The sequence below is a fragment of the Chelon labrosus genome (genome assembly GCF_963514085.1).
Source record: "Chelon labrosus genome assembly, chromosome: 20".
NCBI lineage: Eukaryota > Metazoa > Chordata > Actinopteri > Mugiliformes > Mugilidae > Chelon > Chelon labrosus.
The window spans coordinates 7412207-7425797 of NC_140353.1; the positions used below are offsets into that span (position 1 = coordinate 7412207).

Genomic DNA, 13591 nt, shown 5'->3' on the forward strand with positions numbered 1-13591 from the left:
TCATGTGTCTCCTCTGCCCTTCCTCAGTGTTCCTGCTTCCTCTATCACTTTGCTCAACTGCAGGTGAATCCTCTGCAGCTCTGTTGCTATAGCAACCAGAGCCTGTTCCATTGTGGCCAGTGGTGAAAGCACTTCCTGCTCCTTCAGGCCAGATGTAAATGGCTTCACCCCTAACGTAAACGCTGTCCCCAGACCTCCAGGACTCGGCGTTGGCTGGCGTCCCGTCCTGCTTTCTGCTCGTCCTGACGTCACGGCTTCTTCCAGGCGGTCCAGCCGGGCATTCTCCTCGCGCCGAGTGAGCAGGAGCAGCTGAAGGCTAGCGTTTAACCTCCTCTCCCTCTCTTCCTCCTCCTCTCTGAGCTCAACCAAGCCTCGCTGCAGCCTGAGGCTCGCCTGCTCTGCTTGCGCCCTGCACGCCGACGCCAGGCTGGGGACACACTGCTGGCATGCGCCCCTGGACAGCTGCTCCACCTGGGTCCTCAGAGAGGCCGTTCCTCCGCAGCACTGCTCCACAGACTCCCGCAGCATGTTCTGCCTCATGTGAGAGTCCTCCAGAGCGATGAAAAGCTTGTCCCAGCGGGAGAACTCTGCATTGCACGGTGTGGAAGGAGACTCCCCTGTAGACAAGAACCACATAAGTGCATCAATTACACGGTCCATGAATTATAGAATCCTATAGGCCAAACACAATAAATAAAAAGTATTGATTTAGCTAGGTTTGATCACATTACAGCCCCCCATTTCCTACTGGTACTTGATTTATGTACTTTGGAAGGAAAAATAAGAAAACTTGAAATATGGGACTCAACAATCACACATTTTAGAGATGCACAAAAAATAAAAGATACCAGGGGCTACAGTGGTTTAACGCATATGTGGAAACTCTGGGGATATTGTAAGATAATGAGACTCGGATTGATGTGCTATGCTTCCAAAATAATGTTCCTGTTTATTACAGGGATGGACTACTGTACGTACACTTTGCTCATGCTATAATGATGCAGATGTTGCATTTATGTTCATGTTCATTCATGTTTAAGCCCATTGATCAGTCCTGCGCTCCCCATCTACTGTTTTCACCTTCATTTAAATGCAAAGAGGAACCGTTACTAACTTCGTGGTACCTGACCGAAACAACAAAGTTGCACTGTGAATTGTTGGCTGTGATAAAGCCAGCGTGACCTTATGTTAGGATGAAGTGATATCATTAAAGAGCAGAAATGATTCGGCAGTTATTTCCAGCAGAGCTTTGCTTGATACTTTATAGTGAAGGCTAAAGATGGTGTCATCTGCATAGTAGCGTACGCAATTTTAGTAGCGTACGCAATTTGGATTGTCGAATATAGTGATGTGAATGGAGTTGAATAGATAAAATAATAAGACTTGATTCTACTTTAAAACCAAGTCTACGTGTCTATTAAGGAGTGCTAAGGTTAATTCTAAACTTTAAAGCCCTGGTTGGATTGTTGGCCTTGCCCACTCGCAGATTTTACCATTTGTACGTTCATATTTACAGGGACATTTTTGGTCCACTACCATCATACCAACAGATTTACACCCTTTCAAAAGTGACTTCTTTCTACATCTACTCTAAAGTCTACACTGATCTGGGAAAAGTCAAGTAAAGCTGTTCCCTCTGCCTGGAGTCGGCTGCAAACATTGGTACGTTCAAAGCACTTTGAAATGACATGCACATTTGACAATTGCCAAGACTTCTCCCAGGAAAGTTAAAGTTATAATTATCATGGAACACAGTGGAACACCTTTGCTTACCTTCTGAAAATTACATAAATCAATGTAAGATGGTTATAATCAAAGTATTAAAGCATTTAACTGGGTCGACTAACTGAGGCATGGTATGTGACAGAGAGAGAACAGAAGAGTTAACAGAACAAATAAACAAAACTCACCCTCCGGCTGGTCCTGAGAGACCTCATTGTCGTAGTTGTCAACATAGTTCCCTTCATAGTCATTCACGCACAAGGATGAACCCAGCGTGCCGAGCAACCACAGCACCTGCCAGATCCTGAACGCATGCATGGCGGAGCTCTGGTGGCGTTCCCTTAGATATATCTGGGGTTGAAGTTCTTGAAATATCAAGATGTTTACCTACTGCTACACGCTCCAGCTCACCCCCCTCCCCTCGCTTCATGTAAAGCTCCTCTCACTGAGCCAGCTGTTGCGGGTGCTGACTTATAAACTCAGCAAGAGGGAAGAAGAAGGAGGGGAGGGGGGGGCAGTTGAGGAGGGTGGGGCAGAGCTTGGGGTGCCGTGGAGAGCGGGTGAGTAATGCTTCCAGGGAGGTAATATGTCAAAATGGTAAAGTGACCGGGGAAATTCGACCATTATGGGGAGAGGAGAAGGAGAGTTACGGGAGCAGAGGGAAGGCCGGGGTGAACAGAAGGTGGACGGAGGGAGAGAAAGACGAAAAGAAAGACGAATCTATGAATGTTTTAGTCTTACAAGGACTTTGCTCAAATGAACGCTACGTGAAATTTGTAGTTACACATACCTCCTGCTGCTTTACACTATTACAATGTGTGTAACATTATTGAGTCAGTTTGCTGACTTAATGACATTTAACACAATTGCAAATCTATACTATAATCCATAGTGCTTTCTATGCAACATTAAATACTTGTTGGTTCAGGGGTGGTTCAAAATATTATACTGTAAATTGTTGGCTGTAATAAAGCCAATGCCACCTTATGTTATTACTGTATATCAACGGCTAAAGATAGTATCACCTGTATAGTAATTTTTAATGATCAACGACCAACATTTAATGCTTTTCTCACTGCAAGAAACATAACCTTTTGTGAGCTCCTCTCCACACATTTCCACAATTCTCTACTGCCCCATTTCGGCGGCTTCCATGGGAAACTCTCTGCAGGTTTGTCAGCCTCTTTAAATTTCACTCATGAGTCAGCGTCACTCCCTGGGCTGTGTATCAACACCAATTCATTCAACTTAAAATATTGCAGCACTGCCCTGGACTATATTTAAGCTTGCAATGAGTATGTTTTCACCACTCAAAATTTATTTAATTTAAAATTAGCTTTCTGGCTGCGATTACGCATCGTTGCCTGGCGACACTGACGAAAAGCCGTGAGTAAGAAGTTGGAGTTAATTCTTAGCAATAACAACTGTCCTTATTCTTATAGACGAGGGCTAAGGTCAACAGGTGTTGGGGTTAAGCAGCAGAAGTAGGACATGTCAAGGTCAGAGGAAAAGCCCTGACCTTTCTCCCTGCAGCCCTCCAGACTGAGCTTTAACTGCAGTTGTCAGCATGTCTGCGGGTCGCTGCAGTTTGATTGTCTCCGTCCGGCAGGCTAGAATTGTAGCAGGGGGACTAATTGGTGTGAAGCTGGCAGATTTATCTCAGGAAAGTAGAGAACCTGCAGGAAGGTGGAGACGGAGAGGTGGATCGTTGCTGGGGAAAGGTGTGGAAGGTCAGGGGAAAAATTGTCTGATTTTTCCTTTCCTTGTTGCAGTTTGACTGTAAAATACAATTGTTTAGGATCCAATCAGAACGGCAACAAACTTAGAACTTGAATCTTTGATCTCGTCTTATCCTTATTGGTCTCATCTGAGGTATTTTTTCCCCAAATGTCATCTTTTTTTTTAGGCCGTCAGATGACTTTATGACAAAGGCTTCACATTTATCAGCAGCCGCCAGACGCTGTTTACCGCCTCCCACCTGCACACCACACCTACAGTTTAACTGTCACGCAAAACACTCCCAGCTGACATAGTAATGACATAAAGGAAGATGGAAAGAGAGACGATGAAAGTTGGATTTACAAAGCATATTCCTTGGTCTAATTTTACTCCGACCAGAGGTAATTACAAGAAAACAGATCCCGACAAACCCAGGGATACCACGGAAAACAGGACAATGGGAGTTGCCAGCAGAACGCACATTAGCTGGATGTAAAACAGCAACAGGACCTCACTGATGAACAAACCGCAGAGTAACACACACAAAAAAAAAAGAGAAGTCAGCCAAGCCGGTTTATGAGAACCGTGTGGTATTCTTGGGTGTATCCGCTTTTGTCCCCAATATGCAGGATGGGGAGGAGGAGGGGAAACTATGGAGATACTACTAAAACACAACATACTGTAAAACAAAAGAGTCATTGTAAGAAAATAGCAGCCTTATAACAATGACACATCATGTTAAAATGAGTGCATTTGTCTATGATTATGCGGAACTAAAACATTTCGGTGAGATGACAGTTTTACATGGATAAGGGACATTTTCTTGGATCATGAGCGTGAGTGGATATTGCTTTATATGTTTTTGTTACATCTGATCCAGTTTCATCATTTTCTGCCAGGTAGAGAACTGATTGCGTTGACGTAAAGTTCAAATTAGCATAATTTCTTTAACGGAGTACCTCAAGGTTCTGTGTTTGGCCCACTTTAATTTCCCCACTACATTTGTTTTACGCAGATGACATGGTTTTCTACACATCTGGATCGTTCTGTCTTCAATATTTTTGCTTTGTCAAGCTCGCTCACATGAAAAGTGCGTTGATTGCAGATATAATTAAGTTGATTTTGTTTCGTAACACAAAGCAAAGGCTCTACAGAATTTGCAAAGATCTGTCAGGCCGGACACATTGTTTTTGGCCAGGCTTTGTGCGGTAGTTGACAGAAGAGTAACAGCAGCTTGGTCGTATACGTCATCTGAGCACCGTGAAGTTAAATCTGTTCACAAGAAAATGTCTAATTGATTGTAGGACTATCCAGTTGCATGAAGCCACACTTCCTCACTAATTAAGAAATGTTAGTATTTTAATACAAGACTGATAATAGTGAACACACTACAACATTAGCAATGACATGATGTCATAATTTTAGCAGGTTGACATTAATCCAAAAGAACTGATAGCAAATAAGTAATAAGTTATCATCCATCTGTGTCCCTCGGCTAGAGCAAAGGAATAAAACCCAAAAATAAATCTGACATCCCATTTCCTTTATCTGCTTCCGTAACTTACTCGTATGCAAAAAAAAATGGTTTTAGGATTCCCTTCCTTCCTGTATCAAACAAGAGCATCATGTGAAAACAAGAGGGTGGCGATATCTGCTGACAGACAGGGTGCCTACCGGAAATATTAAAATACTGTGACAGGGACTTGTTGTCAGTGTAGAGGAAGAGCATTCGTGAGCAACTAGGGACAGATTGAGTTGAATCTATTCTGGTTTGATGAGTCACAGGAAAAAGTCGCAGGAATGAAACACTCTTTAATCAGTCTTTCAGCGGTGGCTGTACCTACACCTTTCTAAAAAACACGCAGCGCTGATATCAAGGTGTTTATGGCGCTATTGAACCACAGGTCTCTCGGACTGATCGATGGTACACAATCTGCTCTTAATCAATCCAATCTTGGGAACTGAAACACACTTTCGTCAGTGCTTTTGGAACAGTATTTCAGCGTGTGCGCCTGTGCTGAAAGGTTGCGGTTCATGTCATACACAACCAGGCCTCATTACTGTGTGATGTGGTTAATGCAATTAATATTAGCGGAGCAAGTCGAGCCGGACCGCAAGCTCGTGATGTTTACTTTAGAGATGTGAAACATTACCAGACTTGGCCTGGGAGCCCTGATCAAGACCGCAACCTGGAAATAATTTCTGTATATGCGTCCGCGAAGCAAAGTTTGTCGGATTGGCTGGTAGGGGAAAGTAAATAAGCGAACGGCAGTGACGGATTTTAACGAGAGAATAACAGAAACACTTCTGTTGGAAAACAAAGATAAAATCCATGCTTGATTTGTACTGACATCACTGTTGGCATGTTTATTTCCACATCTTCACACGAATCAAGCGAAAATTCCAACCTCGCACTGACATCAGCTCGACAACACTTGAGTGAATCATGACTCCATGTATGTATGTGAAGTTTTAAAACTGGCAGCAATTACAGTGTGAATACTATCCAAACCCACACACATCTTTACGCGCTGGGATGAAAGCGTTGAGTTGGTGGCTGATTACATCAGTATGGCCAATGCTACATTAATGTGTGTGTGTGTGTTTCCATCGAGGGGTCCCCAGAGTGGACACACATCACAGTAGAGCAGGTCTGCCCTCGTGAAGAAAATTAACAACATCTGGACATGGAAACTTCTACCCATTTCACCTAATGGGGGCTATAAGGGGGTGAAAAATGAGTACGTGACTTGAGGAAACACCCTGAGTGCGTATGAAGAAGCATAAAGGTCCCGTTCAACCTGGTGTGCTGTCACCTCCACGGGCTCCCCTACACACACACACACACACACATAAACAGCTGTGGTGATGTGTTTCATATGGAAAATGATCTCACCTTGAAGAAACACAAGTCAAGAGGTGGCGGAGTCACATAGATATACTTCTTTTTAAAGGTGTCACAGATTTCGACAAGCTGTAAACACGAGTGCACAAGGGTCACCGACACACACGGATAGGGCTTTTAGACCTGGACAGAGAACCGGTTTGGTTCTCGATCGCGCTGTTCAGGAACGGCAGAGCCAGTCGAACTGCAGCGAGTCGGCTCATTTCGACCACAGCACCAGTTCTCCACTCTGGTCAGGTAGGTGGTCATGCTCTAGCTTTGCCAAATCTCCAGCAACTACTTAACACGATCCAATTTTCCGAATTTGAGCTCCGGCTGAAATTCAGCAGCTGACCATATCGGCATTAAGAAATAGCTACTGTGTACGAGGAACGAACTTCCTCTCCATGTTGCTTGTTTGTTTTGAAGGGTTTAAAGCACATGTCCACTCAAGACACAGACGTCATCGTGCTTTTTCTTCATCTAACCGGCATCCAACCTATTTTCAGTCAAAACTCACAGAATTTTGTCTGCAAACGAGATCCTAACCGATTCCCTGTCGGCCGTAAAGGCCCATCAGAGACACATAAATCCATGTATTCACACCGACAGATATACACATACTTGGCACAAAGCTTGATTAGTTCTCTCACTTAGCTCAGTGTAAAATAAAAAAAAAAAAGATATTGTTTCAAAGATACCGACTGAAAAGAAAACTGGCACCGACACTCGGCCAGTCAGTCTTCCAGCCTGAAGCCAGAAAGATTACACACGACGCAAACTTTACATCTACTGCCACAAACGGGGACTGGTAATCAACAGTCACCATTTCCGTACTACATGAATAATAAACGAGCATGACTAAAGGCTAAAATCATTGTGGCACTAGATCATGTTTAGAAAAATAAGCACTTTTACGACCACTTCACGTCATCTTCGCTATGGGATTAATTAAACTGTTAGCCGTGTGTATCTCTAATCTCAGTCCGCATTCTTGGGTCCAAAACGGCAGTTACCACTAGTCTACGTCAGCTGAAGTCACATCCTGACCGCTCGATGACGACTCCTGGACGTCTTCTCCGTTAATCACGGGCCGCTCGCTAGTTTCATTAGTGGTTTGGAGCTCAGCAGCAGCACCACTGGCGGACACAGCGTCAGTAGGTGGTGCAGCTGCAGAATGAAACTCAGCTGTTACACTTGTTCTGCTGGGCGCCTGACCTAACTCGTCTGTTAGGTCTGATGTACAGGCGTGACCCAACGCTTGATTGGCAGATGGCTGGCTGGCGATTTCCGAACAGTACCTGGATCCCTGGCTGTCGACGAAGATCGCGTTGCTGTTGTTGTTGTTGTTATTTGCGCGGTCGGTCGGCAGCGCAGTTAAAGAGGAATCTGTTGTGGTTTTTTTTGTTGCGGGGGACTGATTTACAGTCCACGAGTCTTGGTCGAAGTCTGGAAGCTGGTGGACGACTACGGGCATCGGAGTGACCTGATTTAACCCGACCGGCTCGTTGGCTGCACGGTCGCTGGTTGATGGCTGATTAACGGCATTATTAATTGCAGACTGCCAGTTATTGGAGCAGAGGACGGCTGGAATGCTGCAAGGAGAAACAAAATCATGAAATATAAATCATTCGCACGAAAATCATAAAATATTCTCAATGGCCTTGTTTTCTTTGAGAGGCCAGATGTCCTGAGTCTCTCCCACAAATACATCATCTTTTACCAAATGAATTACAGCTTCAAATAAAAATATGAAGACACTGATCCCATGTTATACTGCACAGAGTATATTTTGGATTAGCATTTGGCCTCCAGTTTTACTAGACACCTTTTGGTTTCAATGAGCCTTACTCACTCAAAGTTGTTGGTATTCAGTAAAAAAAAAAAAAACGCACATTTTCAAAAGTAACACACATTAAAAACAGGCCTGGTTGAAGATTTGCAACACTGCATTTATCAGATAACTTTAATGCTTTTAACTTCATGTAGATTAGGAAGCTGAAACAACATCCAGATTGGAAATACATGCTTCATTAGACAGTAATTATTTGTAGCCTTGTAGTATTCTCATTTCAGATAAATACGTTATGATGAAAGGCGGAATAAAATTAGTTCTATAAAACGTGTGAATGGGACTATACCGACCTGGCCAGCTGTTTCTGAAGCTCCTGAGCATGTTGGTTGCACTGAGCAAAATAACAGGCCTGAGCCTCCACAAAGTCAGTCAGACTGCGCATGTGGTTGGCCTGGGGATAATAATAAAAAAAAAGACGGACGGACGGAACAATGTGAACAGTTTGGCTCTAAAGCAAACATGCTGAGCATTAAAAAAATACCCAAGCCTGCAAAGCAAACATAAATCTATCTTTCGCAGTGTGTGAGCGTGTGAGTGTGTGTTGCGCATACGTGAGTGTTGCTGATCCCTTGCAGAACTTGTCTCGTAATTTCTGACTGCCGTTCGAAAAGACTCTGACAGATCCTCAGCTCCATCTCTGCCTACACACACGCGCACACACACACAACAATAACAATGGCTTTGTTTCTAAAAACGTCCCATCGGCAGAAACAAAATCCCACTCAAAATGCCTGGAGTGCTCAAGTCTCAAAGCACAATGGACAACAGCAACCAGAACCTATTTATATGCTAATAGCGAACCCATAATTATTATTTAACCGCTCAGAGTTTTCCTGAGATACAGTACGAGGACAATGTCACATGCTGTTTGCCATCAAACGCAGGCACGCATTTACCTGAGAGATTTCCTGAGCCCATATCTGTTTGAGGGAAAGAGAGGAGAAGTGAGTTATTCTAAGCCCAAACAGCAAGTTCATCTGTGTTCAGTATCACCGTCCATGTTGCTGACCTTTAGCCATTTAACGCGCAGGAAGCTGAACATGTAGGAGACATGAGCCACGTAGTCTTCATCCAGGGGGTTTGCATTCAGATTCTGACGGAAAAGAGAAAGCAGGAAGTCAGAAAGAGAAGATTTTTGCAACCGGCCCAGGCGTGATCTAAACATGCAGCGGAAGCAATCCCGCGTTGTAACTCACTCTGGCCTCTCTGTCGGCGTCGTGGGCTTTCCTCAGCCTGGTTTTAGCTATGTCCAGGTCCAAACGCTTGTTCACCAGCATCTTACGCTCATTCTACGGAGAAACAGGCTGGTTAGCAGTATACTTCAAAGAACTCATACCCAATAAACCTTTTTAATGTCACAATCCTGCACATGATAGAGAGCCGAAGTCCCGCCCTTCTACTTCCGGGTCATGGGACCTATCTTTCGAAAAAATATGAACGGCAGTCTATGGAGAGATCATAATTATTTTTTGGTCCCGATCGAATTGTGGCATGAATTTCACATATGATGTGTGTGAATTTAAAAGATAATTTTTCACGTCAAGAGATAAATTATTTGACGTAAATAAGCTGAACAACATTAGGTTTTGTATGAGATCGCTTAGTGAACTACATCTCTCTAGAGATCCCTAGAGAACTACGGCTGTCTCCTTGTTGAGCTTTACCGTCTTCTTCCAGGACGAAGGCAGAAGCATCAAACGAGGTGAAAATCATTATAAATCGGGTCATGTCGAGAGCTGTAGTTACACGAAGGGAGTTTTGGTCGGTTCTGTACGCGCCAGCATGCGGGACTTGTAGTTCGTTTAATTACGTATTTTCCATAGCGGTTTACTTAACTATCTTGCGACAAACTGTGACATTCTTGACATGTAAAATCATTTTTTATTCTGAAAAACAACATATGTATAATCCAAGGCACAAGTCGATCGGGACCAGAAAATAATTTATCTTTCGCCATAGACTGCCGTTCATATTTTTTCGAAAGATAGGTCCCACGGAGGCAATCGGAAGGGGCGGGACTTCGGCTCTCTATTGCTGTCTTACCTGTATGGCTCTGTATTCCCCCTCAGTGAAGCTCCTCAGAGGAGTGAGGTAATGAATATTAGTGCTCTGGACGAACTTCCTCTCGGCCTCGCCTAGCTGCTTCTGAGCCTCTCCACACCTCACAAGTGCAGTTCCTGAATACCAAACGTACACCAATTGTGCAAATATTAACACAGAACGCACATGTTCGCAGACCATACTTTGAAATAACAACAAAATCCACATTAATGCACACTCACCATAGGGGGTGTTGGAGCCTATTTCCAGCCCAGCCTGGATCATCTGATCTCCCAGCAACTCGTGGGCACGAGGCCGAGGCGGGACGCTCCACTCTAGCTGCTCGTACAGCCGGTCCTCTAACCGTGCTCCTGTTTATCGGGGACGAAACAGTAAATCAGTCGTCAAGGGCGATTTAATTTGTTAGTTTATATTTGCTCAGGAGATGACACTTGGCCAATAAAACACCTTTTAAATGACTAATCTTAGATTATATAAACACATTAGCACTACAGCACTAAACAGGCTCCTTAACGTCCTGCATATTATTTAATACTTTATTATACAAGGTCAACCGTCGACTTAAATTCAATAACATTTTATAACGCACAGCTGCTCTGAAATTGCGGCATGGAGACTAAAAGCCCTCGTTAGATTGATGAAACTGGACACGATCTAAAAATATATACGTGGCCCTGGCAGCTGAATGCTTCTCTTATTTGATAGATTGCAGGCCGCGTCCACTCGCAGTGCCATTAGCCGAGTTAACCGGATTCAAGCGGGCAAAAGGACAACCATCTCTATTCATATGCACAGGGCAATTACAGCCAGAGCAAACAGACTCGAGCTCGAAAGGAGACGCATGCATTGTGAGAGCGCAAACAGAGCCGAGGAAATGGGCCCCCCGAGGTTAGGATACGCAGACGTTCAGAGGGTTTATACGGACCGTAACTGCTGGGGCGCACTTGATGTTAGCACCGACTTTATAACAGGCTCTGGTTTGGTGTAAGGATAAAAACTGTGAGTCCAGGGAGTGAATTATCTACATTTTCTGACTGCTTTGCAGAATTTGGCATCTGGAATTTAATTACTATCCTCCCACATCTGCATCTTCATACGTTTACATTCTATAAAACAGAAATCTGATTAGAATTGTTCATCAATTGTCTGTACGGGACACGCAGCATCTATTGCGTATCTATCAGCATGGATATCAGCAAGACTGAAAGTGTGGTCCTCGCCTGTTCCTCTTTAAGAGGTGCCTAACATTTATTTCAAGCTATTTTTAGTGCGCTTATGTCTTTTTCTAATCAATAGCATCGATTGGAGGGGAAATGAAAGAAGGTTTTCTGTGCTGTAATGATTATAAAGTCCCTTGAGGCAAATTTCTCATCATTACATTGGGGTAGATAAATGAATACATTATTATTATTGTTATTATTATGATATTTTAATCAATTATTCAATTATTAATCAGTTATTCTTTAGTTTGAAATACTTTTTTACAATTTTTTCATAAATACTGGAGGATAAAAGATATATTTGACTTTATTTACTCATATTTTACTTAATTCAACCCTAGAACTGGCTTTTTCCAACATATTAATGATGCATACTAAATACTGTATGTTAAAAAGTGCATTGAATTTGTTAATAAAAAATTATTAACACCTGTAAAAACGTAACTGACTTGGTAAAGTGGCTTTGTTTAATTTCAAAGGACATATAAAGACACATATGAGTAGACTAGACAATTATAAATAATGACCAGATTGTTACCAGGGCTGGGCTGCAGTAAAACCTCAGTCTGGGAGATTATCTGGTCCGTCCACGTCTTGGTGGCGTCTGCCCGGGCGAGGAGCTCCTCCAGCTCGGGGTCCAGCTCAGTCTTGTCGGCCTGGCCAAGACTCTCCTCCGTGTACTGGGGCAAAATGTCAAAAATAACATTTAAGCTTAAGACAACACAAACATACTTTAAATAAATTGATGAACGTTGACCCATCTTATCAAATTTAACAGAAGCAGTGACATGACAGTTTATAGTTTTTTTTTGTTTGTTTGTTTACCTGAACAGCTCGGTTGATGAGCTGACCAGCATCCACAGCCAGCCGGGTCAAATCCATGACAGCGTCCCCAAGGTCGAGCGCTGTCTCCGGCGTACGAACGCAACGCCAACGGCCAAGCTAGCTAAACTAGCTTCTTTAAGAACCAACAACAATAACAAGAGTCAACTGATCTCCCCATTGCCTCCACCACCGGCTAACCGTCCCTCTCTCTCTCTCTCTCTCTCTCTCTTAGCCAGATTACGGCCCGTTAACACCGGTCAGCCGAGCCCCACGGAGACGACTCGAGTGCACCTGCGTTTGATGTACACCGTTTATCCTCCGGTCCTCATGCTGGAGCTCCACTCGTCTCGTTGGATGTATTTAAACATTATCCCCAAGCCCGTGATAAATTCACCGCCTTCCGGTTTGACTTTCACCAACGGTCCGTCACCAACGTCCACTTATAAACACATCAACCGTTATCTTGTCGGACTTTTAATTTGTAAAATAGGTTTACCAGCGTTAACGTTACATTATTCAATATACGTTATTTTTAAAATAAATGTATATTTGTCAGAACGCTAAACGCTGAATATAGATATTCATATGCCACACATTTTATAAATAATAATAATTAAATTAAAAAATAAGAGAAAATTACAAAAATGTCACCGAAGAAAATTAAACAGCTAAAGATTAGAGTAGACTTCCGGTTCCGTTTCTTCAGAATAAAAGCATAATCTCTATAATGTTAAACGCACGGGGGAAAAAAAGCTGCACAATGCAAATAAACATTAATTAGGTTCCTCGAGTAATTACGGTATTAATTAATAATTAAGATACAGTTCAGTTTCAGGTCTTGTTTTCCCACAGAGAAGCTCCAGCACACTAATGCAAATATATTCCCGGAATTCCGCATAACCTCCTCCAAAAATATGGGGAAAAAATTAAAGAAAAAAAAATAAGGAACAAGAAATTCCTCTTATCCTGAAATAAACTGCAATAGCAGCCATGAATTTATAAAAAGAAGCAAAGTGATAACCAAAAATACGGCGACTCTCTGCGTGTCTGAACTCATGGCTGCACCGTGAAAATACCGCAAAACACTGCGTGTCCTCTACTTCATGCTGGTACTTTCACACACTTCTCTTTCAGCCTCTTAGGCATGTGCGGGGAAAAAAAAAAGTGAGCCGATTGGACAATTGGGTGAGCGTGAGGTGAGAAACAGACCGAGAGAGGGGATTAAAGTAATCACCTGACAGCCTGACTGCATCCTAAGGAGAGTTAAGAGATTAGAAGACAAACTTGTAGGCACGTTTACCACTT

General features: G+C 43.1%; 2 protein-coding genes across 2 annotated transcripts; both read right to left on the reverse strand.

Moving 5' to 3' along the window:
• On the reverse strand, nucleotides 1–2040 carry LOC311505096 (uncharacterized protein; the record flags this gene model as incomplete). The annotated part of the gene is made up of 2 exons (XM_084568498.1): nucleotides 1–617; nucleotides 1911–2040. The coding sequence occupies 2 exons, from the start codon at nucleotides 2038–2040 to the stop codon at nucleotides 1–3; spliced, it is 747 nt and encodes a 248-aa protein (XP_084424624.1).
• A 1123-nt stretch (nucleotides 2041–3163) lies between these two features.
• On the reverse strand, nucleotides 3164–12728 carry LOC311505351 (endophilin-B1-like). The gene is made up of 10 exons (XM_084568865.1): nucleotides 12287–12728; nucleotides 12000–12141; nucleotides 10463–10591; nucleotides 10224–10357; nucleotides 9377–9469; nucleotides 9190–9273; nucleotides 9077–9100; nucleotides 8732–8821; nucleotides 8471–8571; nucleotides 3164–7920 (listed from the first exon to the last, which is right to left on the reverse strand). The coding sequence occupies exons 1-10, from the start codon at nucleotides 12341–12343 to the stop codon at nucleotides 7344–7346; spliced, it is 1431 nt and encodes a 476-aa protein (XP_084424991.1). The 5' UTR covers nucleotides 12344–12728; the 3' UTR covers nucleotides 3164–7343.
• Nucleotides 12729–13591: the final 863 nt, after the last annotated feature.

Coding starts and splice junctions, on each gene's coding strand:
- LOC311505351 (XM_084568865.1), bottom strand. CDS start 12,343: ATGGATTTGACCCGGCTGGCTGTGGATGCTGGTCAGCTCATCAACCGA. Junction 9,470..10,223: donor GGGAATACAGAGCCATACAG/GTAAGACAGCAA, acceptor GTTTCTCCGTAG/AATGAGCGTAAGATGCTGGT. Junction 9,101..9,189: donor TGCGCGTTAAATGGCTAAAG/GTCAGCAACATG, acceptor TCCCTCAAACAG/ATATGGGCTCAGGAAATCTC.